Here is a 26640-nt window from a genome sequence, read left to right on the forward strand (position 1 = left end):
AAAGGCGCTAAAAACAAGATTACAAACATCACAAAACAAACTGGTCAGACTACTACTTGACCTTACCCCTAGAACCCACCTCACCCCTGCCCACTTTGACAACCTAGGATGGCTTAGAGTAGACGACAGAGTACAGCAACTTGCAATGGGCCTGGTCTACAAGATACACTATACGACTAAGGTACCCATGTACATGTCAAAATACTTCTCAAAGGTCAGTGAATACCACAACCACAACACCAGAGGAAGCTCAACAAATCATGTTAAACCCAGATTCGGCTCAAACAAGGGACTAAACACGTTTCACAATTATGCCACATCAATGTGGAACGCCCTACCCAAAGCTGTAAAGGAATGTGAATCCCTACCCACATTCAAAACCACTCTTAAAGAGCACCTACGGGAGGCTGCAATTCCCCTCCTAATAGACAGTCTCCTCCCCACCGCATATATATTCTCTCCCCGCCGTATATTTCTCTCCCACTCACCCACCCCCTCCAAATGTACAGTCTCCTCCCCACCGTATGTATATTTCTCTCCCACCCACCCACCCCCTCCTAATGTACAGTCCCCTCCCCATCATATATACTCTGTCAGGATCTATGGGCAACAGTACTGTATATTTGAATACCATTTGTCACAAATGTATCAGTACTAAATACCTGTATGTCCCTATGCCATAAACGTCATGTATGTTGTGTATGTCATAAATGTCAATATGAATTGAAAATGGGGGACCCTACGTCTTTCTCTGGTCTGCATCCCCTTAACAATTGTGTGTATTGAGCCGTACTGTATTGTACCCATTCTGCAATCTGTTAAATAAAGTTTTCATTCATTCATACAAAATATACAATATACAAACTAAAGTACAAAATGCAAACAATGCTAAATTACTTGGGAGATGTGATAAGCGACTGCGCTTTCAATGAACAGATATGATGAGTCCAGTGATGGAAGGGTTTAGATCAAGTCTGCGATATTACACTTTGATTTGGAGTATTTACCTGATAACATTTCTTTGACTTAAGGCCTTTTGTTCCAAGGCCCATGCAGTGTCAAAATTGCTGGAAATATGGGTACAGTTCCTATGAGTTGACATGTTTTTGGGTAGTAGATCTATTATGTTTCCGGTAGAGGGCGCCGGCGGTAATGCAACATTATGGATGCCAACCGACGTTGAACTCGACAGAAGAAGAAAACTGCGCTTTCATTTTACTCTTCATTCACAAACTGTCTGCAGCCTCCGGCATCTCATCAATGAAAATAGGAACTCTCCCACGGGAATTGATGTGTCGTAGCCTATTTGATACTTCAATTGTGTGAATCCCATTTGAATTAGCAAAAATATAAACGTCGGTCTGTCTTGTCGGCTGGATATCGATGTCCCTTTTCCTGGTTCTGCAGCTGGCTGTTGTTACTCACCAGTTAAAAGTTCGTCGTAATGTAAGCAACACCGGGAAGAATGCAGGTGCAGTTTAAGTAGGCCAATGTTATTGTATATTATTGATGAACCAGTTCTAGCTATTGTAGATCATAGGTTTGTGTTTGTGTTGAAGCATAGTGCGTCGGGTCGAAAATGTTATTTAGCTGGGCTCACTCGGCTGGCAGGACTTCCGTATAGCAGCCTAATCACTCTGCCTGGATATACAGCAGGGTTTGGGGGACTATTTAGGAACCATCCCCTCAGTAGAAGTAGCCTCGTGTCGGGGTTAAATTGAAACGCCACACATTCCAAGAATTCACATAATGTGAATTTGTCTCTGTCTGTGCCCTAGGACAATTCAATGAACATTTGTGAACATTGAACATGCGTCAAGTTAAAAAGATTTGTGATTTGAACTGTATGTAAAATCTGGGACTGGTTCAGTAGAAGGCTACCCGGCTGCAAACTAGCCTATTATGATCACAAATGAATGGGAGCGGATACGGACCACTAGCCTAGCTTAAAACTCAGGGAGAGGTGTCCACTTCCATTCATTTGTGCTAAGCTAGGCTAGCTTCCTACTGAATGCACAGGGAAGAAATTGGTATCTATCGTCTTGTCTGACTCTGGAGAAGACGGTAAGCAGCTAAGCGCATTTCCCATAATGTTGGCGTGTTCCTTTAACTGAACTGTACCAGGAGCCGGGAATAACATGGGATTTCTTGAAATGGATGACATTCTGGAGATAATTTTCAGTGACCGTTTTGATCTTAATTTCTTTTTCTTTCTCTGTCTCTCTCACTCTCTGATAACGTGCATTCCGTTGAACCCGTAGGATAAACAAAAGCACGACGGCCAACTTTCTCAAGTGCTACATCCTGAAGGACCCCACTGCTGTCTCGACCACGGACCATGCTTGAAAGCTTCAGGTACCTACTGAAGGATGGCAAGGTTCAGGCGAAAATCGTGCATCACCTTAATTGGCCTGGTGTTGCTCGTCTTCATCGTTACAGTGGTTTTAAAGATGTTCACGCCAGACGACTCTCCGCTGGGCGGCCCTCTCGCCATTGAACTCTTCCCAGACGTCGTCAGGGGAGAGGGAAAGAGTGACCCTCAGCCTCAGAGAGATAACGGCGACAGCACTAAACCCAATCGGACCACCGGGAACGACTCCACCCGGTCAGAGAAGAGGGACGTGGACATGGAGGCCGCCCTGAGGCACTTCCCTCCTCCCAACTACAACCTCCACGCCTTCTACTACACCTGGTACGGCAGCCCCCAGTTTGACGGCAAGTACATTCACTGGGACCACCCGCGGCTGCCGCACTGGGACTCCAAGGTAGCCCAGGGGTATCCACAGGGGAGGCACAGCCCACCGCATGACATCGGGGCCAACTTCTATCCGGCCCTGGGGGCCTACAGCTCCAGGGACCCCTCCGTGATCGAGGCCCACATGCAGCAGCTGCGGACGGCTGCTATTGGTAAGGTGGCCGTGGGGTTTGGGCGGTACACTGTCCCTCCGGGCCCCCTTGTTTTTTTTACATGTTATGTCATTCGTTTGCACTTATCATTTAGACCTGGGATGGAAAATGATGGTAAATTCTGTCTGGGACTGGTGAGTTTGTCTAGTCTATGGTAAACAACCATGACTCTGGTTTAATTTTTTTTTTAAATAATATAAAAAAAAAAAACGGACGAATGAAAGCATTACTTTCCAGTAGGGCTGGGTGATATGCCCAAAATGTCATATCACAATATTTTTCTTAGTTTTGAGTTTTGACGGTATAGTTTTCCAGTACAAATTATACAAAATTAAAATAAGTATTTTTCTTGTAATACAATCATCACTGTGCTATTTTTTTCAAAATGTTCTTTTCTTTTACATTTTTTTTTATTAACTTACTATTTACTATATGTATATATCGTGGATGATGGTATAGTAAATCCATACTTTTGCATGGATCCATGGCGGTATACCTCCATATTAGGTACATGTGATGTCCCAGCCCTACTCTCCAGCCCTGTGCTTCCCTTCTGAACAATTTATTTGCACCTTAAATTTTACACCAGGGCCCTCATTTATCAATAATGCGTAGAAAGTGTTCTATTTTCGCTCCTACGCACGGAATTTAGAATGTCTCACTCTACGCACAGAAGAATCGGGATTTATCAAACATGCGTACACGGGTCGTACGCACACCCACAAGTACTCTGTGTTGATAAATACCAATTGTTCTTACAGTCTATGCTCGTGCACGATTCTAAGTATTTGCATACAGAACCACCCCTAATTAACCATATATGGTAATTAAACACCCCCATGGGAACGTGCCTCTTTGTGGAATGTGGAATAATGGCTAAGCAAACTAATATGAGAAACTTCACTGGGAGCGAGATTGATCACGGAGGTCATCTAACCAACAAATTGAAGGTATACACTTTTTTGTGAACAATCTTATTTGGAAGCATGACACACAAAATAGTATTTTGCTTTTTATTTTAAACAATATTTAATCGTATGATTTTAAATATTTTGAGAACAAATAAATCCAATGAAGTTGTAAATTTCACAGGAGCTAAGGGTGTTGACTGACGCAGTCCTAGAGAACCAGCACATTGACCGAAATAAATGACAAGCTGACCCGACATTTGCACTGTAATGACTGAAATGAACGAGTCACTGAAGCAAATTGCTACCCGTGCAACCCATCATCATCATCTTCGTTTTACGTCCTTTTTTTCCACTACAGTGAAGTTGGACGGGCGATGATGACTCCACGCCACTGGGCACGGTTTTGTGCCAGGTCTTCATGTATCTCCAGATCCCTCATATAATTTTCCACACATCCCCTCCACGTCTGCTTCGGTCTCCCTCTCGGCCTCCGCCCATCCACAATCATCTCCTCCACCCCTCTCAACATCCCCCCCACCTCCGATCTTCTCGCATGTCCAAACCACCTGAGACGTCCATATCTCACCTTGAAATCAATTCCCCTGACACCACAGATCTCATCCACCTCGGCACTGGTCCTCCCGTCCTGCCACCTGACTCCCGCCACATACCTCAACGTCTTCCGATCGCAGCTCCTTAACACCACCATCACCCTTTTTGTCATTGCCCACGTTTCTGAACCATACAGGAGAACTGATCTCATACATGCTTCATATATCCACTATTTTGCGCTTGCGTTTACTGTATACTGCAAAATAAATGCCTTTTTTTCGTTTCGGTTTTTTAAAGTTAGATTAAAGTTCCACAATTGTTCACTTTTGGGCAATTTTACACAATTCCTGTGAGTCTATGGAACACATCGCCGCCCAAGTGGCGAACCATGTAAACACGCTGCGTCGTGATGCGGCCGACCCGGGTTCGATTCCCGGACCCGGCGTCCTTTGCAGAATGTCTTCCCCCCGCTCTGTCTCCCATTCTTCCTCTCTCTCTCTACCGGACTGCCCGGTAGTAAAAACAATAAAAAACGTTTATATACGTGTTTGGCCGACAACCGTTGAACGCCAACCACGTATATATACGAGTGCAATACCGGCCGCATCCGGCTAGACGGCGGTATCGAGCACCATTTGAGACCTTGTATCTTGGCCTGTGCAAACGGTCAAATGTCACTAGGCTCACTTTTCTTTGTTGGGCGAATGGAGCGGTTCTCCCGGTTCCATTGAAGTGCATCAAATATCCCTGATCCATATGTTGTGGTGGGTTATGCCGTGGACCAAATGGACATCGGATGTACCAGATGGCGATCAAACAATTGGAATATTATTTTTGGAATACTCCCTCCCGATCACAGGTTGGCGGGGTGGCGCACAGCGGTGCAACACGGCCGTCCCGGGTTTGACTCCCGGACCCGGCGACCCTTGCCGAATGTCTTTCTCCATCTATCCTCCCATACTTCCTCTCCCTCTCTCTACCGGACTGCCCGGAAAAAACAATAAAATATCTACCAAAAACATAATTAAAAAAATAAATAGAAAATGATCGTACGCACAGTTTACGCACATATGTGTGTACGCAGCATTGATAAATGAGGGCCCAGGTCTTGCGGTTTGCAGTTCTACTCAACTTGGACCAGTGGCGGCTGGTGAAAAATATTCTAGGTGGGCCTGTGCCATATTCACTCAGTTTCAGTAACTACAGTATATAACCAGACCTGCAAACTGATAAGAGGTGAAAAGGTGACATGTTTGTAAACCAAACCCCTGTAGGGGTGTGGGGGCATGAAGTAAATCGTTGTGATTTTAACATGTAAATGGAAGCACTTGGAGAAGAAAATAAAGGGAAAAGACAACCCGTATCCGGGTCTGACAGCACTACGGCTCCCTAGCGCCCTCTATTGACCAGCCGCCACTGACCTGGACAATCGTTTTATTTCCAGGTGTCATTGCCGTTTCCTGGTACCCTCCAGGTATGAAGGATGACAACGGTGAGCCAACAGATGACATTGTGCCTTTACTGCTGGAGGTGGCACATAAGTACAGTATAAAGGTGTGTACAGTGACTGCAACACCATAAATCCCTTTGAGCTGCGTGATCACACCAGTGTGATTTTAAAATCTGAAGAACTTAACATTCTTATACAGAAAGTGGACAATGTTCCACTGTCATACATCTCTGCCCAAAGAGGAAGTAAACTAACCGGTGCCATTTATACAAGTATTATATCCCTCAAAGGTGCTATAGATAAGCTTTTTACGTAGAGTGATCATTTCTTTTTTTTAAGTAATACATCCACAGAGCTTTTAGAAAGGTGCTGAATAAAAGTATTGGCCCCCCCCCCCCCAATGATTGATCAATTATTGATGAATGAATTGAATGAGTTTGCCAGTCCAAAATTAATATAGTTATTTACATGTTGCAGGCATGTATCCCCTCCCTACTTCCCATTTCCCCACATGGAATGCACCTGACTGGATAAATGACATGCTGGTGCTCTAGTGCGACATCTAGTCGCTGAATGTTATCTATAGCACCTTTACAGATTTTTATAAATAATATATTAAATGGCCACTCATCTTTTTTTGTCTACTTTATAAATAAGTGAGACAGACATGGGTCTATTTTATTGTAGGGACATGTCCTCTACCACTTTTCTGATGACCTAAAAGTTACCCCTTTTCTGATCTAAAAGTGACTCCATCTCTTTTGACATTGAATCAAATAATTTCCATTGGCTCTACAAAGGGTTAACTCCCTCATGTTCTCACGGGATGAGAAATTGAGTTTCTATTGGTGTTTGTTTGCTCGCCTCCTGCCTCCATGCAGTGATTGCTGCTCGAGTGCATTTTGGATGAATCAAACGGTGAAGTGCGCTCCGAGACCTCGAGCACAAGACAATCCAGGCCGCCGCGTTGCAGGTGCTTTGCCTTCTGTGATCATAACGTTACGGTACCGGAATCAAATTAAACACATCGATTGTTGAGCATTATGAAAGACACAGATGTCCTGGCTAACTCACTACAGACCAGGAATTGTAATAGTCTCGCTAAGGTTAGCACTGTACACACATAGATGGGCATATTAACACTATAAAAGTAGCTAGTATACTTAGCCAACATTAACAGATTGATAGCAAAATAATGTTACTGCTGGGTGTGCTGTAGGGGGATTTTGTGCCATTACTTTTGACTTGACTAACGTACTGCTTTGTTATGGGTAACAGGGGGTTGGGATGCAAATGCGAACCGAGGCGTTACTAAGCGATAGAAGGGAACAGGGAAAACTAATCTCTCCCGCTCTACTCGCTAACACTTCTGAGAGGAGTTACAGAATTCTACAACTAAACTCTGCTGCTGTGCAGCTACTTGAAGGAAAATTCCAATGAGAAAAGGAGTGGAGTAACACGCTGCAGAAAAAGACCGCCCCAGCCAGTCGAGTAGGAACGGGGACACTAAAGAGATGAGGGCAGAATATGCTCCACAGCACTGAGAAGGAAGCAGCTCAGAGACGAGGGCAGAATATGCTCCACAGCACTGAGAAGGAAGCGGCTCAGAGACGAGGGCAGAATATGCTCCACAGCACTGAGAAGGAAGCAGCTCAGAGACGAGGGCAGAATATGCTCCACAGCACTGAGAAGGAAGCAGCTCGGAGACAAGGGCAGAATATGCTCCACAGCACTGAGAAGGAAGCAGCTCAGAGACGAGGGCAGAATATGCGCCACAGCACTGAGAAGGAAGCAGCTCGGAGGAGAAGCTAAAAGGTGTACAAATCTAGCAGATAGGATCAGTGTAGTAACTTCTGTAGATGCGTACACACCTAGAGCCGGACACAGAACGTTGCTCTGTCTACCACTAGCAATAAGTAGGGATGGGTACCGAATTCGGTACTTTTGAGGCACCGAAACTAAACGCGTCGGTACTACCGAGTATCGAATCAAGTGAGAAACCGTTTTTTTTTTTTTTTTTTTTTTTTTTACTTTATTTTCATGTCAACGTTCACACGCACAATATATGCTTACCTAGGATTTGACTTGATTCAACAACAAAGCAGTCGGAGCAATGACGAGCCGAAAACTGTCGAAATAGTTATTTGAAGTTTGGATTTTTTTTTTACGACTGAGGTAGGTAAATTAAATTTCTTGAGACTAAAGTACCGAAAAAAGGTACCGTTGGGTACCGGTATCGATTCACAGGTACCGGTTCAAATGTGAAAGGTACCCATCCCTAGCAATAAGACAATGATTCATACACACCCATCGCCTAACACAGATGCTCTCACTATCTCTGATTGATTGATTGATTGAAAACTTTATTAACAGATTGCAGAATGGGTACAATACAGTACAGCTCAATACACACAATTGTTAAGGGGATGCAGACCAGAGAAAGACTTTCGTCTTGTTTCCACCAGGGTCCCCCATTTTCAATTCATCAGGACATATATGACATACATGACATACAGATAGTCAGTACTGCTACATCTATACATTTATGACATACCAGATTTGCAAATACAGTACTGTTTGTGATACAGAAGGAGTCAAGAAAAGGGAGTATATACATTTGACGTAGAAACTGTACATTGGAGGAGGTTGGGTGGGGGGGGTTGGGTACACTGGGATATTGACAACCATACTGGGTAATTTACATTGGAGGTGGTTTGGGGGGGGGGGGGGGGGGGGGCACACTGTATAAACAAGCAAAACTGTACATTGAGGGGGGGGAGACTCTGTACAAACAAACAAAATTGTACATTGGACTATTGACAAAACCATACTAGGTAAATGACTGTACATTGGAGGGGGTTGGGTTAGGATATTTACAGGGGCCAGTGTTGAATTGCAGTCTCCCGTAGGTGTCTCTTGAGAGAGGTTTTGAAAGTGGGTAGTGATCCACATTCCTTTACAGCTTTGGGTAGGGCGTTCCACATTGATGTGGCATAATTGCGAAACGTGTTTAGTCCCTTATTTGAGCCGAATCTGGGTTTAACATGATTTGTGGAGCTCCCTCTGGTGTTGTGATCGTGGTATTCACTGACCTTTGGGAAGTATTTTGCCATGTACATGGGTACCTTGGTCGTGTAGTGTATCTTGTAGACCAGGCCCATTGCAAGTTGCTGTACTCTGTCATCTACTCTAAGCCATCCTAGGTTGTCAAAGTGGGCAGGGGTGAGGTGGGTTCTAGGAGTAAGGTCAAGCAGTAGTCTGACCAGTTTGTTTTGAGATGTTTGTAATTTTGTTTTTAGCGCCTTTGAGGTGCTTTGGTACCATGAGGTGCAAGCATAGTCGTAGTACCCCTGAATGAGTGCTCCTGCCAGAGTCTTCAGGGTATTCTTGTTTACCAGAGAGGAGATCCGGTACAAGAATCGAGTTCGTTGGTTGACTTTTTTTATTACATTGGATGCCATTTTGTCACAGGAGAGATTAGCCTCTAGGATGGAACCCAGGTAGGTAATTTCATCTTTCCTTGTGACAATATTGTCACCCACTGTAACTGAGAAGCCGTCGGTCTTGCTGAGTTTGTTATTTGAACCGAAGAGAATGGACTCTGTTTTGCCCATGTGTAATGATAGTTTGTTATCAGCGAGCCATATGCAGATTCTGCCTAGTTCCGAGCTGAGGGTTTTTTCAACCTGTAACTTGTTCTTGTCAGAGACCAGCAGGGCTGAGTCGTCCGCAAACAGGAACAAGTTGCAGTCACAAGCTGACGACATGTCATTTGCATAAATTAGGAACAGTAGCGGTCCTAGTATGCTTCCTTGTGGAACACCACAGCTCACTGTGAGAGGGGGGGATAGGGTACCGTTTACCTCCACCATCTGTTCCCTCCCCTCAAGGTAGGATTGCATCCAGCTCACTGATAGACTATCAAAACCAATTGCTTTTAGCTTGTCAATCAGAATGGAGTGATTGACCGTGTCAAAGGCCTTTTGTAGGTCCAGCATGACCATGCCGCAGTATTTGCCTGCGTCCACCTCTTGTTTGATGTGGTCATTCAAATAGAGAAGGCATGTGTCAGTGGAGTGGGATGTTCTGAAGCCAGATTGGAATTCGTAGATTAGATTTTTTTCCGCTAGGTACTTTTCGACCTGTTCGTAGACTATTTTTTCCATGACTTTCGAGATGGAGGTGAGAATAGAAACAGGGCGGTAGTTGCCTGGGTCTAATTTGCTGCCCTTTTTGTGCAGAGGGGTCACCCTCGCAATTTTGAAGTCCTTGGGGACGTGTCCCTGTTTTATGGAGAGGTTTATTATGTGTGTGATGATTGGGGTGATGGCGGCTGCTGAGTCTCTGAGGAATTTGGAGGGGATGTTGTCATGGCCAGTGGCCTTGTTAGGTTGGAGGGCGCTCAGTTTATTGAGTACCTCATCTGTTGTTACCATTTCCAGCTTGAAGTCGTCCTTGCGGACCCCTAGGTTTTTGTAGTAAGCTACTATGTGTTCTACCCCATAAAGCCCTGAGTGGGAGGGTAGTTTGTTTACCAGTGTTGTGGCTATGTTTGTGAAGAAAATGTTTAAGTAATTGGCTACATCCAGCTTGTCTGTGATGAGCGTGTTGTCCGTTTTTATGTTTATGTTTGAGAATCTGGTTTTAAGTTTTTTACTGCATCCTAGTTGATTATTGAGTAATTTCCAAAGTTCACGTGGTTTGTTTTTGTTTTCCTCAGTTTTGTCATTGATGAAATTCTTTTTTGCAGTTTTGATCATGGAGTTTACGTCGTTTCTTAGTCTGTTTCTTTCTAGTTTGAGTTCAGTCACGTGGGCTTGGAGTTCACTGCTCGTGCTTTTAGTAAGCTTTGACTGATTTTTACGAAACTCAGAGCATTTTTTGTCTCTGGTTTTCATAGCGGCCAGTATTTCGGAGTGCATCCACGGCTCAGCGCGATTTTTTACCCTGGTGGTTCTTAGGGGGGCCATGTCGTTTAGTATTGTTGAGAATTTGGTTTTGAAACCAAGCCATGTTTCTTCAACCAGTGTACCATTGAGTTCATCTGACCAGTCCAGGCTCTCCAGTTCAAGGTTAAAGGCCTCGCTAGAGTAGGTTTTAAGGTCTCTAGATGTGACTGTTTTGTGGCAGCCAGCCTTTTGTTTTAGTTTTTTGCGGGTACAGAATATCATATAATGATCACTTAGCCCGCATGCTATAACCCCTTTCTTGGAGATCTTGGACTTGTCGGAGGTCAGAATGAGGTCAATGGTAGTCTGAGTTGATTCACATACACGTGTGGGTTGGGTGATTAGCTGGCTGAGGCCGTGCAGATCACAAAACCTACTGAATGACTTGAAGACGGGTGCATCTTTTCGTTGCATATCCGTGTTCCAGTCTCCAATAAGAATTTTGTCTACAACCTCAACTCCAGCTAAACACCCATCCAGTGTATCATAAAATTCACTATGATCTGGCGGCCTGTAGACTGTGCCAACCAGTAGGGATTTCGCCCTTTCGAATAGGATTTCCACCCATACAGTTTCAATTGATTTATGATTCAGGTCATTTCTGTTGATGAATTTGGTGTCCTTGTGTATGTACATACAGACACCACCTCCATGTTTGTTCCTATCATTCCTAATTATTGAGTAGTTCTCAATCTCTATCTCTGGATCTTTTACAGAATCGTCAAGCTTAGTTTCTGAGAAGCACAGTATGTTTGCCTTACCATTTATGAATAATTGTTTGATTTCATCCAATTTGTTTTTTAAGCTGTTAATGTTAATGTGAAAAATGTTCAGTCCATTGGCGTTGGTTATTTCATTGATGTTGGCAGGTTCGAAGTATTGTTCGTTTGTGATCTGTTCCTCTGTGTGGGGCTGGGGGGCTTTGTTGTTGAGGGTGGGAAGGGGGGAGGGGGGGTCGGGTCCCGCTCCGTGCTGGAACAACAAAGAAGGGGGGAGGGGGGGGGTCGGGTCCCGCGCCGTGTTGGAACAACAAAGGACTCGTTCCTGGATGTTTCCGTTGTTAGCTCTGCTAGCTAGCCGGCTATCGGGCGTCGAGATGTTTAAATCCCGCGTCGAGTTGGTCGTCATGGTTTCGACCCTCGGTTCACCTCCTCTCGTCTCTGCCTCACGTGTGCTCGTCTGCTGCGGCGTCATTGGGGAACAGTTGCCGTCCGCGCAGTGGATGTTGCCACGGGTCGAGTTGTTGATGTTGCTGTTGGTCGCGATGGAAACCACCTTCGCTTCTTGCGCTGCCAGACCAAGTCTTCTCGCCTGAGTTCTGGTCAAGACCGGGCCTGGGTTTAAATGAATGTCTCCCGAAAGTAGTAGAACCAGGATGATCATGGTCCTACGGTCCAATCTGCCATTCGGGGGTAAGTTCTTACGTGCCGGGCTCGCTGTTAGTAGCGTGTGTATAGCCGCCGTTCCGACGTGTAGATGTTTCTTTTCAGAGCCATTGAGAAGGTAGAAGTCACTGTGGGTCTCGTTAAATCCGTTTTCACTTCTCTCCACTTCTGTTAGATGTTGCTTCATTGATGAATTGAGGTATAAATCCGTAATCCATATTATGAGGAGGAGAAAATGTGCACAAAACCTTGTTGTTTTGGATCGATGGTGAGAGCTCTCTGTAATGCGACTGCTCATGACTGCGCCGGATGCTGACAATGAGAGAATGAATCTCATTCTCAATCTCATTGAAACACCAGAAACCAGGGGCTAGATATAGACTTCACACACCTGACCCTAATCAGGGACAATTAGACTCGCACACCTGCCCCTCATCAGGGAAGATTAACCCCACAGAACCCAGTGATTGACTGGTGCCACTCACAGTGAGTGACGTGTGCTTCACAGAACCCAATGATTGACAGGTGCCGCTCAGTGAGCGACAGGTGCCTCACAATGTTGGCACCATACTTGTTGTTGGCCAAACAAGGGGAGCAATAGTAATTCTTCCTGGATTGATAGTTTGCTGTTCTGTCTGCCCCTGATTCAAATCCCATATCTGTGGCTACAGGGTTACTGTAGTTAACATTACAATGGATTATTTTCTGATTAAACTTCCTGCAATATATCCTCTTAATTCAGCATCATGGACGTCAAGAAAAAGAGACACATGGTCTTATTTCTTGGTAAATGTTTGTAACCATGTAAGTAGTAAGAAGCTGAGTCATCTATCAGCAAATTACTAATTTGGTGAGTCAACTTATTATTATAGTGTCGTATTGCAAATCAGAAGTTCTGTTTCATTAGGGGCTCTGCTTGGCATCACTACTGCACTATCTCGCGTACGTGCACGCGTACTGAATAAACCACAAATGTACCTCTAATACCAGTATTAGTCTGACCACACCCCTCATCAGCTTACCTTCATAAGCAGGTGTGTGGTCACCTGCTCTCCTCCTTCTCGCTTTCACCACAAGGAAGAAGTGCCTCGGTAGATCCCCACACTTGACACCATGATGGAAGAAAGGTTTAGGAGCAGCTTTGGGAAACAAGGATACGTTGACATCATATCTTTATTTTCTCTCTCACTATTTTCGAGAAAATACGGCGATATTGTCTTCGTACTGGAGTGTCTAGAAGATGATGATCATTCTAAAAACCCTCCACCGGTTTTCGTATTGGGAGCACGCCGCTGCATGCTTCTCAACTGCAGTTCCTTGCTGTGTTTGTTGGGGTGAAACCTGTCAGGCCACAGCTGAACTGTCGGACATGCCGCTGTTGTGAGAAGCGGTGCGTTCCAGGTTGGGTGAGTAGTGTTTGCTGGCGGGCTCCACTTGTCTGTTAGTGCTATGGGGGCTACTTGACAAAGTTTATGGAAACCGGCCCCAGACTAGGGTCCTTTGTTCAGCCACCTAGGCGACAGAAGGCCTTGGTCTGGAGACCATTATAGTTTTAACTAGTGGGCCGCGACCATTGACACTGGTGATCCCTGTGTGTTCTGGACGAGTGGATTCTCTCTGTCACCGTGTTAAGGCCCCATCTTTCATATCCAAATGAGAGTATTCCTTCACGAGGGGATATGTGCATGTAATGTGCGATAGCGGCAGATTCATGTTCAAAGTCAGCTACACAGGCCAGTTGGTACTGTGCTGATTCCGTCGGATGTGTTAATGTCACCGTTGTGAAGCGGTGTTGACATCTTGTTTTCTCTTTTCTCTTAAAAAGTGAGGAGAGGTTCAGAACGGCGGCCTGTCTGGGTGAGTGTTATGTCATTGTTTACATGTTCATAGCTTACGGTTAGCCGGTCAGCTGTTAACTGCTGCGTTAGCCTGCTGGATCGCTGCATGGCCTGCTTAAGGCCTACTATTAGCCAGTCAGCTGTTAGCTGCGGGGCTAGCATGTCGTGGTCGCTAGGTAACGTTAGCTTGCTGCTATGGCCATGGCCTGGCGCGGGGTAGCTTAGCTTCTCGTGCGCCGCCGGGAGCTCGCTTCTGATCGCGTGCGTCGTTAGATCGGCGTCTCGCGAGCAGAAGCAATAGCACCCGAACGGTTGGAGCAGCCGTTAGCTTGATGCTATTCTGTTGAACGTGCTTTGATTTTAACATGTTTTACACTCTTGACCACGACGTCATCCTTGACAGGGGATGTTCGTCGACCCTGCCCTGAGCCTGGACGGGGATTGCGTCAACAAAGAGGACTGTAGCGACTGGTTGGAGCGGCGACGCTGCCCGGATCGAACAACACAGGACGGCTGTGTTCTACGGTGTCTTGTGACTGCACTTCGCTGATCTGCGTTCCGGGTAGGAACGGGGTTGACCAGACCTCATAACACGTCTTCTGGTTTTACTTTGCTAAATGTATTGTGAATAACGGTGTTTTTCCCAAAACGTGTGTTGCTACAATGCATTTAGGATACGTTGCGGGTTATGTGTGAGCTGTTTTTGTCACTGGCAGTTAGCTTCTCCGTGCAAACGGGATGTAATGATCTGGTTGTTGTGTGAGTAACACGGCCGTGTACTCACAACTAAGGTAACTAACCTATGAAGCTATGCTTGGTGACAAGTGAGTAAAAGAATGTTCTTTCTCAGACTGTAATGACAATGAACAGTGTGTTCACACATTAACAGGTTTTCCTGTTTTAACTGGCCGTATTGAGGGTAAAATAGGAGGATTGTGTTTTCCCCCCCGGTTGCCTGGGGACTTTATCACCTCCTATCAGACATGTTGTGCATTAATTGTGTCTTTTGTGTGGTAGGGATACGATGTAACTCTTAGCTTGGTTGCTGAGGTTGTGCTAAATCTGCTGGAGAAACTTATTTCCTAAAGGGAAATTGGTTTGGTTGCTGTCATGTGTGCTTAGCAAGGCCTGTGGTCGATACTAATCAAGAATGATGTATTCTCTCATTGTGAAAAAAACGGCGTTCCTCTGTTGAGTGTTTTTGCCATTTTTTGTAGGTGATGATGGGTTGTGTGTGTCATGTGACCTACAACTGGGTTGTACTGGCCACAGAAGCACATGTGTATGTTGGACCGGGGTTCTTAGAGCCCTCTCTATTCTGTGTTTTTCCTTAGTAAAAATCAGATAGCAGGTTAGCTCGTGCGCTGTGTGGAGCTGTGAAACGCTTCATAGAGCTGACTATGACTGTGTCATATTCTCTTTTTGTCGTTACGTCGTATCATGGGTGTGGGGTCGTAAAGGGGTGAACTGGTAACCTTTCCTCTCCCCATTGTTCTGTCGGTCAGGGGTACACCCCCTGTCCTTCAAGGTTTCCGTCACGTGGCGGTTCGGCACGTTACGGGGGGGGGGGGGGGGGGGGGGAGGGAGTTCCTGGTCCCACGGCCTGGTATATTGGGCGTGTGCACCGCAGGAATTCCCCCGCCATAGAGTACGTCACCGTGCGCGTCTCTGTTGGTAGGACTTCCGTGTGCTGTTCAGGTCCATGTGATGGATCTGTTTTCAGGGGGGGTGGTCAGGGCTCCTCCTCACCAAGCGCCTATTCAGGCCTTCTGTGAGTTCGGACTCCTTCTTCCATGTGAGGAAGCCTCCATCAGAGTACAGAGCCTTCCTCCTCAGATTGTCAAAGTGAGTGGACCCTCTAGAAGGGTCCTTTTCTATTGTATGTATATTCGATTCAATTCGTTTATTGAGTGTGTATGGGTTCAGTGCCTCTTCCCCGGAGGCCCTAAAACCAGTTTTTTACATGGCTCAAGGTGCAATATATTCTTTTCAATCTGTACAGCTCGCGTGGGAAGTCTCTCTGGGGATCCCCGTCTCTTTCCTATGGGAGGGTGGTGGGATGTAAAAATGTGAAAAATTTTTACCCCGGCTGTGTAGACTGGGATACATACTGTTGATGCTTCCTTCTTTCTATTCCAGAAGTGTTGGAGTTAGGGAGTGTCACACCCCTCTTGTCGTTCCCCTGGGCGCCTTGGGGATTCAATGACAGGTCTAAATAGCCTGTTCATTGATGGGGGTGTGTCCCGACGCACGTATAGTGCTAGCTCGCTGTAAACAGGCGATTGACTGGCACGCCTTGGTTGCTTGTGGTTGAAACAGCGTTTTTATAAAGCAACTGAGATGGGGGTTTTTCCTCTTCCGACGACCACATCCCATGACCTGGGTGGGTTGTCGACGGATTCTCGTTCATGTCTGGGGGATGATGACGGGATGGATCTGAACATATGTAGTGGGGTCTCACGCCCTTGGGGTGGGCCACCAGGCGCGGTTCGTCCGAACGTCTGGGTGGCGCCTTCTTTTCATGTTAAGATCAACACGCATATCTGCCCTTCTCCTGGAGTAGGCATGTCGGCGTGGTTAGGGCACGGGACTGGTTCTGGTCACGCTGGTCCAGATCAGTTGAACCCGTTGTCCGCCGGGGATGCAGATCTGCTGTTCTGGTACCCTGAGGGACTTGGGCTTTTTTCAGGGGGAAAAATGCCAGGTCGGTCTGGGGGTCACAGGGTTAAGCGCTATGGAGACCCTGGTTGGGTATGTTTTTACTCAGCACTGTCGTCATGGCTTACAGCCATGCCATTCTGTACGCGCTCGATCTCGTCGGATCTCGGCCGCTACACAGGTTGGTCCTGGTTAGTACTTGGTTGGGAGACCGCCGGGGAATACCAGGTACGGTGTGCTTAGGGGCTGGTTCTCCATTATTTTTCGCTCCTCTCTCACGCATGGCGAAGAGGGGCCTGTGGGGGTGGTTTTTTGACCTCCTCTGGTGACCCTGTGCTTCCCGTACCGCCAGGCCCGGTCCGAAGTGATGTTTGCGACCCGTAGGCCTGGGTTAACCCTTTTTGGAAACAGAAACACTTGTACTGCGGTATAGCCGGTGTATACCCGCAGGTGTGTTTTGGAATTTTTTCTTGAGGGGTTATAGGAACAACCACCGCATTGGGTAACACCGAGGTGGTTGATTCCCTGGTGTGTTGGAGCAGTGTCAACTCCCGGGTTCACCGTTTGAGGGTGCCCCTGCACGTTCATGACGTCTGCCAATCGTGTCAGCCTTCTCTGCCTCGACCCCTCTGGGTGGGGGTTTTTAAATGGAGGCTTGGTCATGCAACACCGCCAGCTTACGCTCCTTCCGCCGGGGCGGCTGTGTTCAGCTGTCCCCTCTGGCGCCTGTCTCGTCCGCAGTCTCCAGGCTAGGGTTAACAGCCTGTTGCCTGGTTTTTCCCCGGTGCGCTGCCTGCTTCCGTTGGTTAACCTTTTTTGTGTGCTTACGGCCATGCTGACTGTCTGTTCTGCAGGGTTAGTGTGCCAGGCGGTGTACTGTTGGGGGGACGGGGCCCGCTCGGTTTACGGCCATACCGACCTGAACACGCCCGATCTCGTCCGATCTCGGAAGCTAAGCAGGTTCTGGCCTGGTTAGTACTTGGGATACCGCCTGGGATTACCAGGTGCAGTAACTGGGGGGCCTTTGTCCGAATACGCTGGCGATGTGGGGGGCGGGGCACTACGTGCCCACCTGGTGGGGTCTTGATGCTGGCATCATGGACTTCTCCGGGCCCCCATTCCAGGGAGTCCAGTCCTTTTGGTGGGTCTGGGTCTTCCTTCGCGCTCCTCTGCTACGGCCTTGCCACGGGGTTGGGTTTGCCCTTGACCCCGTGATTCTGGGGGCAGTAACGAGGTTGTTCCTCCGTTCGTTCCCGGGTGGCATGCGGGTTGTGCGTGTGTGTAGTCGTGGGGTCAAGCCACGGTCTGCTCACCCTGTGCGTTAAGTTGCTTGAGTGCCTCTTCGCACGGTCGGGTCCGTCGCCTTCCCGTGAAGCCTCTAATAGGGGGGATACCCTCCATTAGGGGGGGTCGGGGGGGCTCGGCCCTCCCTGTTCTGATGGTTTTGGGGGGCTGTCAGCGGGGTGTATTTGTCAGCCAGCGGCTCCGCTTGGCCTCCCTTTGTGCAGTAGTGATGCCAAGCAGAGCCCCTAATGAAACAGAACGTTAGGTTATGACTATAACCAAGTTCTGTTAATTAGGGGTGACGCTTGGCATCAGACGGCCGCTGCAGCCCTTGACCTCACCTTGTGGTGAAAGCTTGGGAAGGAGGAGAGCAGGTGACCACACACCTGCTTATGAAGGTAAGCTGATGAGGGGTGTGGTCAGACTAATACTGGTATTAGAGGTACATTTGTGGTTTATTCAGTACGCGTGCACGTACGCGAGATAGTGCAGTAGTGATGCCAAGCGTCACCCCTAATTAACAGAACTTGGTTATAGTCATAACCTAACGTTACCATAGACATCAGAGAGAGAGAGACAGAAAAAGAGCGAGAGAGCCCAGGCAGGCAGGGAGTGGACGGGTGAGAGTTTGCACTATGAGCTGTAATGCAAAGAGCATGATTTGAGCATCATTCTACACCAAATTCTCCCATCACTCTCATTCTAAGAATGGGATCTCTGCATGAACAGTGGCCTTTTTTAAGTTACGGTGTTTATTAACTTAATAATAATAATTCACTTATTGTCAATTCAGGTATCGGAGAGACACTCTGTAATGTTATCTCATTGAACACATCCTCCTTATCCCATTTGCAAGACCAAAACTAGACGTGTATGCTTGTCGGCGACGGTGTATTACATAGATGTTGTCCATACAGGCAAACAAAGAGAGAGTGACTAAGTGGTGTGCATGTTTGTATCAACAGTAGTTATATTGTGAATTGAACTGTTAAACATTTTAAATGCTATGATTGTACTGATCTTTTCTCCCCTTTTTATAGTGTACACGAATGTATTATATTGTCATAGTATATTGTGTAGAATAGCAGGAAATGCAATCAACATTTAAAAAAATATATACATTTTATGTCCCAACCACTTTCCAAATCAGACCCTTGGAGACGGACAACAGACACAAACAAGTGTACAGACACAAACGAGTGTTACACAAGTGTAACACAAACACACAACAGTCTAGGGGCAGGGAGGTCCTGGGAGTAATTAGGCACTTGGGGCAGACAGTGTGACGGACTAGCGTAGGGGTGTGTGAAAACCCCTTTTCTTGATCCCCCCAATCGCAACTGTTGCTTCCCTAGTTTTGTCCAAGGGGTGGGGTTTGAGATCGATGAATTCCAAGATAGAATTTGGAGGTTAACATTTGGAGAGAAAAGGCGGCTACGTGGCGTAGTGGGCAAGGCGCTCGCCACGAATGCGGAGACGCTGGGCTCGCCTGTTCGAGCCCAGCGCTCCACATTGCTTTCAGTTTAGCTGGTCGTTCATACTAATACACATTGGCCGTATTAGGGGGTGGGAAACTGATGGGTGGGGATCGGGCGTTGTGGACAACGACTCCTACAGGTCGGTTGGTGCGCCTGCGCAGTAGAATCAGGAAGTGTCGGGGGCAGCGTGAGCCTCCCACGCGTTACTCCTCGCCACTGAGATCGAGCTGCGCAGGTGAAAAGATGCGACTGCTGTTACCTCAAGTACCGGAGGGGACTTGTGCTATGTATGACTTAGTCCACATTGCAGCCGGCTTGTGGGAGGCAAGAAACGGCGTTCGTGACAGGGGAGGGTTGAATTGGATGATACGAAATTGGGATGGGAGAAAATATAGAAAATGGGAGAAAAAGTGGATAAAAAAAAACATTTGGAGAGAAAAAAACTCACACCTCAACAAAAGAAAACATATTAAATAGACCCCCCCCCCCCCCCTCAAATATCTTCCAGATTGATATTCTTAGAGTTGTGAATGTAGTCTGATATTTTTCCATTAAATGTCTTGTCAAATTAATCCCAATGTCTCTTTCATGTCGCCATCATTGTTGATTTTACTTGAAGTGCAGGTGGCTTTTCACATCGAGCCGTACAACGGAAGAGATGAGACCAGTATGTTCAGTAACGTCAAGTACATCATTGACAAGTGAGTGAATGCAGTGGGTTTTTATTTTTGTCTATTTTGACAATCTTTTCTGTGTATCAATACACCCATCAACACATAGCACCAGGGCATCGTTCACCATCCAACTATCGACCCTGCCAATTCAGCAGCGACGGTGATGATGGATGTCCTATTAGCATTCCTATATACTTAACACTTTTCAGTGCCAGCCTCTGTGTCCTATTTACCCCGTTGAATGCCACCACCCACTTCAATGATAGAGCTCTCATATTTGTGAACGCATAAACTATATCTTAAATTATGGCTATGTGTCTAATATGGCCGTCGCTTATCAATGACTTGTTTGCAGTCAACATTGTCGAAACTGATTGTTTTTTAATCCGTTAATTTCCGTTCGACTGTCACTCAAATCGCTTATGGGCGGAGCCCAGCACAAACGGCTTGGAATCTTGAAGTCGAAATGTTTTGCTTTTGAGTAATTGATAAAAAATTTAAAACAATAGATTTTTTTTTAAAGAAACTTTACAGATGTGTTCTATAGACTCACAGGAATTGTGTAAAGTTGCCCAAATAGTGAAAGGAATAGCAATGCATATCTCCTTTAAACTCTTAAGCCCTAGCCATATTTTCTGAAAATTCGCCTATAAATACATACCTAAGTAAATGGAAGATTGCTCAACTTCTACAAGGTCCATTTGCATGTTCTTAGGGACATATATGGTATTCCCAGTGAAATATTGTCTGTTACTAGGCTTGAGTAAATTGTAATGAACCAAAGGAGAATATCAAATTCATTTATTTATTTTTTTGACTGTGAATAACACCATGCTAACATTGACCAGATGTGGTAAATTGCCACTGAGCTCATTCAGAAGTGTATAAAAATTCTAAGCAAATGAATAAAGGGCAGATGATTTACAGGGGTTTTTGTAGATGCAATACTGAATTTTGCCATCCAGACACATGCAATTTGAAATATGAACATAGAATATCAGGCCTATAAATTACCTTTATTATGGCCAAAGTCACACATCTATGTATCGGGCCAAATCTCCTCTTTCCAATGGCAGAGTTCAATCTGGATTTAGTACCACCAGGCGTCCGTAACAGGGCAGCAAAGAATGTGAATGAAATCTACTGTAAGTACAGTTACAGGGTTTTTCCCCCCAGACGTTCACAGAAAGGTAAAGAAACCAACAACGTTGTATTTTATGGCAACAATGTTCCGGTTTGTTGACCCGTGAGATATGATCCCGAAAATAGCGAAAAAAAAAAGAAAGTTCCCACTGGAAGTCAGATGATTGACAGGGGCTGGCGTGAGCTGGGAAGTGTAGTATTATTAAATTCGAAAGCACTGGGTCTCCTCGTTCATAGGATTACACACACTTCCCGTGTAGACAGCTTCCTTTATTTCCGTCTAATTCAACCGGTTTTACGTCGGGATCCCCCGAGATATTTATAAACTCATATTTCGCTATTAACATTTCAGCACCAGCCATTACCCTCATCCCTGTAGCTAATGCGCCAGCTTTCCATAGCCTATTTTCACTGTCACTATGTTTGCAGAGCTATATATATATTCTATATTATAGCTATGGAGACAATACTATGGTCATTTGACAGGCACTATCTCCCGTCGAACATGCGAAAAAGAGGATTTTTTTCATGTATACGTTTGCACGTTATCCCGTGGTGAATATTATATAGTTTCGGAGTGATCCAGTTCCTGAAAAGCTGAGTTATAGGGTGCTATGTGAATTTTGCTAAAGTCGTTGGCGTTTCTCGCCTGGACACGCTACTATTTCCAAATCAAATGTATATAATGGGTATTATGTTTCATCATGAATGCATCAAAGGGGGCGGGTAGTTTTTATGCTCTGATCGCCAGTAACTGCATTAGTTTTGAACACCATATAAGCTGGATCATATGAAATCATTATAGGATCAAGGTGGAATTGACGTCAGATAGTCCTTACCTTTGATCGGGGTTATTCCAAAAATAATATTCGAATTGTCTGATCGCGATTTCCAGTATTGATGTCCATCAGGTCCCGGACATAATTTGGCACAATTTATGGATTGAATGTGCTAGATGTGTTTCAAGTTGCTTGGGTGAAGCGTTAGACTTGCCTGGACCAAAATCCTCCGCCCGGAGGACATTAGATGTGACACAGTCTGGAACAGGGTTTCAAAGGGTGGGCGATACTGCCACCTAGCAGGATCTGGTTGGTACTGCACTTTTCTCAGTCTCAGTATGGCTTTCAGCGGTAACATATAGGTCCATGAGTGTAATATTGATATTAAAATCGAATAAAAGAAAAAACAATCTAAACACGTAATATTACGTGATTGGCCGTGAATGAGTTAACACTTAAAATCATTGGTAAACAAACGTAGTGCTGAAAATATACACTTTGACTGCTGTTTTGATGGGTTAGGATCTTTACTCTTGGCTACATTTGAAAAAGAAACTCAACATACGTTCTGTATTGATTGATTTATTGCATGATATGAATATCGGCCCTGTACCGGGCCCGTCGGGCTTAAGGGGTTAAAGGTGCTACAGATAACATTCAGCCACTAGATGCCGCACTAGAGCACCAACTTGTCATTTATCCAATCGGGTGAATTCCACGTGGTGAAATGGAAAGTAGGGAGGGGATACATGCACACAACATGCAAACAACAGCGTTCATTTTGGACCGACCAATTTTTTTTTTTTTTTTTTTTTATGATAAATTCATTAACACTTTCCGTGCCAGCCATGCGGTGCCTAGGAACCCTGTTGCGTGCCACCGCTCTATTCAATGACCGAGCTCTCATATTTGCGAACGCATAAACTATATCTTAAATTATGGCTATGTGTCTAATATGGACGTCGCTTATCAATGACTTGTTTGCAGTCAACATTGTCTAAACGGATTGTTTTTTAATCGGTTCATTTCCGTTTTATACCATTTTTAAAAACGCTCGTTTTTTGAAAGTTTCAGAAAAAAAAAAGATTCTGTGATAAACGCCCTTTACTGGAATACACTGGAATACACAAAACACGTTGTCATTTTTCGGCCTATTTATGAATCGTTTTCAAATAAACGCTAGATTATCGATAGTATATGTGTACTTATGCACGCTATAGAAGCGGGCTGAAATAGGGCTGGGCGATATGGAAAAAAATCATATCGCGATAGCGATATGATAATGTTATCATATTTCTCGATATCGATAATTATCGAATTGTTATAAGTATATAAATTTTTTTAAATTTTTTTAACAACAGATGTATGTTTATTTTGCAGCAATTCTTTGTCATTGTGTCTTTAGTGTTACATCCCCTCACACTCCAGTTCTCAGGCTGCAGCTGGTTTAAAAGCGAAAGTAAACCGGCTTCTCTGCTGGCTGTGGCTCCAGGGGAGTTGAACAGTTCTGGCTCTGCTAGTTTATTTTCAATCTTTTGGCGCTTTTTTGGTAGACAAACCACCGCACATGTGCACCGTGACTCGTGACTGGAGTCTAGTTCTGCTAGCACACATAGCCTACTGTGTACAGACGGTTTCAAACTGTATTTTAAATTAGAAAGCAAACAAAATAAATGGACAAGAGAAAAATAAATCTCAATTTGGTCAGTATTGTCATTTGGACAAGCAAAGCCATTACTTTAAGTTGCAGGCAAGAAAGACAAGTCTGTCCACTGTCTCTGGTTTTAAAACTGCCCTGTTGCAGGTCACAAAAAAAAAACTTAAAAAAAAAAGATTTTCGTTTTTTTTTTTTTTTGATATTCGATATCGATTATTAAAATATATCGCGATATTTATCGTTATATCGCCCAGCCCTAGGCTGAAAATCGATTATCTTATTTCCTGATCTCACACACACAGACATACACACATATGGCACACGCTGATATATAGGTGAAAATAGCTCTGATTATCCCAAGACTGGTCAAATAGATTCCTTACCTCAGATCAGATGTTCTCCAAAAAGATTATTCCAATTCCTGATCGCCATTCCAAATATCGATCGCGTTTATTGATCCAACGCTGGGTACTGGAAACACATATTCTCCACTGTTCTGGTGGTGGGCAATGACTTGGATCGTCTCCGGTTACTTGTCTGACAAGTAAAATGTGGAAGCAGGACTTTTTTTTCTCCATGCGTTTCATTCAATCCAATCCAATGGGGTGCAGTACCATCCGGAGAGGCGATAGGGGGCGGTATTTTCCCTCCTCGAGCTCAGACCGATCCCCACTGGTAACATGAGGCTAGATTGATGAAAAATGAATGGCAATCGATAATAAAAAAAATAACGAGAAAAAGACTATTTCTCGTCGTTGGCATGAACTAACGAGAAATCTCGTCGTTGGCACTGAAAGTGTTAATCAATGTTTTTATTGGGGGGGGGGGGGTGGAAATACTTTTATTTTGCACCTTTCTAAAAGCTAGATAAAATGGATCAAATGTTTTATCTATAATAGTACCTTTAATCTCCTTTTTTCCTGTCTTTTCTTTCTTCATCTGATAACTCTTCTCCCTCAGATACGGAGAGCACCCTGCGTTCTTCAGGCACAGGAGCCACAACAACAAGCTGCTCCCTCTCTTCTATGTGTACGACTCGTACCTGCTGAACTCGGAGCAGTGGGCCAAGCTGCTGAAACACACAGAGAGCCACAGCGTCCGGGACACGCCGTATGACGCCCTGTTCATCGCCCTGCTGGTGGAGGAGAAGCACAAGAGGGACATCCTGACGTCCGGCTTCGACGGCCTCTACACCTACTTCGCCACCAACGGCTTCTCCTACGGGTCCACCCACCGCAACTGGGACTCGGTGAAAACGTTCTGCGAGGACAACGGCCTGATCTTCATCCCGAGCGTGGGCCCGGGCTACATCGACACCGGCGTCAGGCCGTGGAACTTCCAGAACACGCGCAACCGCATTAACGGGAAATACTACGAGATGGCCCTGAACGCCGCCTTGGAGGCCCGGCCTGACTTCATTTCCATCACGTCGTTCAACGAGTGGCACGAGGGGACTCAGATTGAGATGGCGATCCCCCAGACGAGCCAGGCGGCTTATTTAGATTACTTGCCCAACAAGCCGGTGGTTTACCTGGAGATCACCCGCAAATGGGCGGCGATATTTGGAGGCGAACATAGGAGGTGGCAAGAATGATCTACTGTAATAAAGGACCTTGTCGACAAAGCGCTGAAAGGATTAGCCTGGCTTGTTGTGAATACGATTGTAGGTCACGGATACAGAAAATCAGAAAGTGAACAATAGGTCAATATTGTAATTGTATGGGAAAAAGCCAAAGTACTTGCAAAGCCTAATGCAATTAAGGCTACTGTTGTTTTGATTTTGACTGTTGTAGTGTTCAGTGGTTTGTTTTGATGCACTTGCATTGTCTAATGACAATGATAATTTGACATTGTCTCGTGACAATGATTGCACAGCGCTCTGCTTTCTGGTGTCACAATGAAGTACCGGTACTTTACAAGCCTAAACTGTGCCAGACACACTTTGGAAAAGCTTTTCTCCACTAGGTCTATCTTTGACTATTAGACACATTTTTTGCCTTTATTTTATTTGTGAATAAAACTAAGACAGAAATAAATTGCTCCCTGCATACATCAACAAACTAATCCCTTCTCTCTGGTCTGTTCCTTTAGTTTCTTTCTCCTTTTCCATCTTTCTGCTCAGAATGTAAATGGAGTAGGCTTACATATTGATAATGTGTAGGCTATGATTTGAATGGCATCTCTGTCCAACCTAGCGTCTACTATGGACCGTTTCTGGGGCGCACAGCCATTTCCTCAGGACAGCTCCAGTTTATTGGACAAATGGTCAGGTTATCCAAATAGGCGCAGCACACGTCCACATCCTGTGCTTCTTAAAGAGACTTTCTGCCCATTATCTGTGTCCGTCCGATATGTGTTTTTTGAGTAAAGACATTTGCGAGGCCAAGTAGGCCTAATAATAACGGCAGGTGTCTAGGGGTTCTCTCTTGCTTGTTTATATCAATTCAGATGAAGATCTTGACCCAACCCCACGATTCACGTCTGATATTCAATCGTCATTAATGCATTTTCAACACGCGCGCCTGACGCTAAATCTCGGCATCCTACACGCGCGCACACACACACACAGAGACTGAGGCTCCGCCACTACAGCCTGCAGCTGCATGTCAGTAAACAGGGCATGGTAGCGCATCATGGGCAGCCAGTGGGGAATTATTCCACATCGCATCACATCCCACACAGCATCCATGGCGCCCTCACACGCGAAACGATGGATTTGGTCTTCAGGGCAGCGAGAGTAGGTTAGCCGTCAATGTCTGCACCCGTTTAGGATTCTTCCCGTTTTTCTCTTGCATCGGTGGAGCAGCAGCGGAGGAGGAGGGGAAGCGCCCCCGTTGCACGAAAGCAGCGGAGGCACCAGGACGATGGATGCGGGCGCATCTGAATCTATTCCTGCGGATTATTTATTTTATCCCCGTTCCTCGTACCTTCGGCATGTAGCAAGGTGTCTTTGAATGAGGGAACGACCTAGCGAG

At 45.6% G+C, this 26640-nt stretch overlaps 1 protein-coding gene across 2 annotated transcripts; it reads left to right on the forward strand.

Moving 5' to 3' along the window:
* The first annotated feature begins 1196 nt into the window (after positions 1-1196).
* On the forward strand, positions 1197-25729 carry manea (mannosidase, endo-alpha). Of its 2 annotated transcripts, none has more exons than XM_084310309.1 (5): positions 1197-1471; positions 2262-2907; positions 5815-5924; positions 20037-20113; positions 24626-25729. In XM_084310309.1, exons 2-5 carry the CDS (start codon positions 2370-2372, stop codon positions 25257-25259), a joined length of 1359 nt encoding a protein of 452 aa, XP_084166435.1. In that variant the 5' UTR covers positions 1197-1471; positions 2262-2369; the 3' UTR covers positions 25260-25729. The 2 variants fall into 2 exon arrangements, with proteins under 2 accessions (XP_084166435.1, XP_084166434.1); XM_084310308.1 differs by having other exon boundaries at positions 1197-1446.
* The last annotated feature ends 911 nt before the right edge of the window (positions 25730-26640 follow it).

The sequence above is a fragment of the Notolepis coatsorum genome, assembly GCF_963971535.1.
Source record: "Notolepis coatsorum genome assembly, chromosome: 3".
Lineage (NCBI taxonomy): Eukaryota > Metazoa > Chordata > Actinopteri > Aulopiformes > Paralepididae > Notolepis > Notolepis coatsorum.

Bases quoted from the DNA above. Each gene is read 5' to 3' on its own strand.
- manea (XM_084310309.1), top strand. From the start codon at position 2,370: ATGGCAAGGTTCAGGCGAAAATCGTGCATCACCTTAATTGGCCTGGTG. The intron at 2,908-5,814 runs GTAAGGTGGCCG...TTTTATTTCCAG, and splicing joins GCTGCGGACGGCTGCTATTG to GTGTCATTGCCGTTTCCTGG. The intron at 20,114-24,625 runs GTGAGTGAATGC...CTTCTCCCTCAG, and splicing joins GTCAAGTACATCATTGACAA to ATACGGAGAGCACCCTGCGT.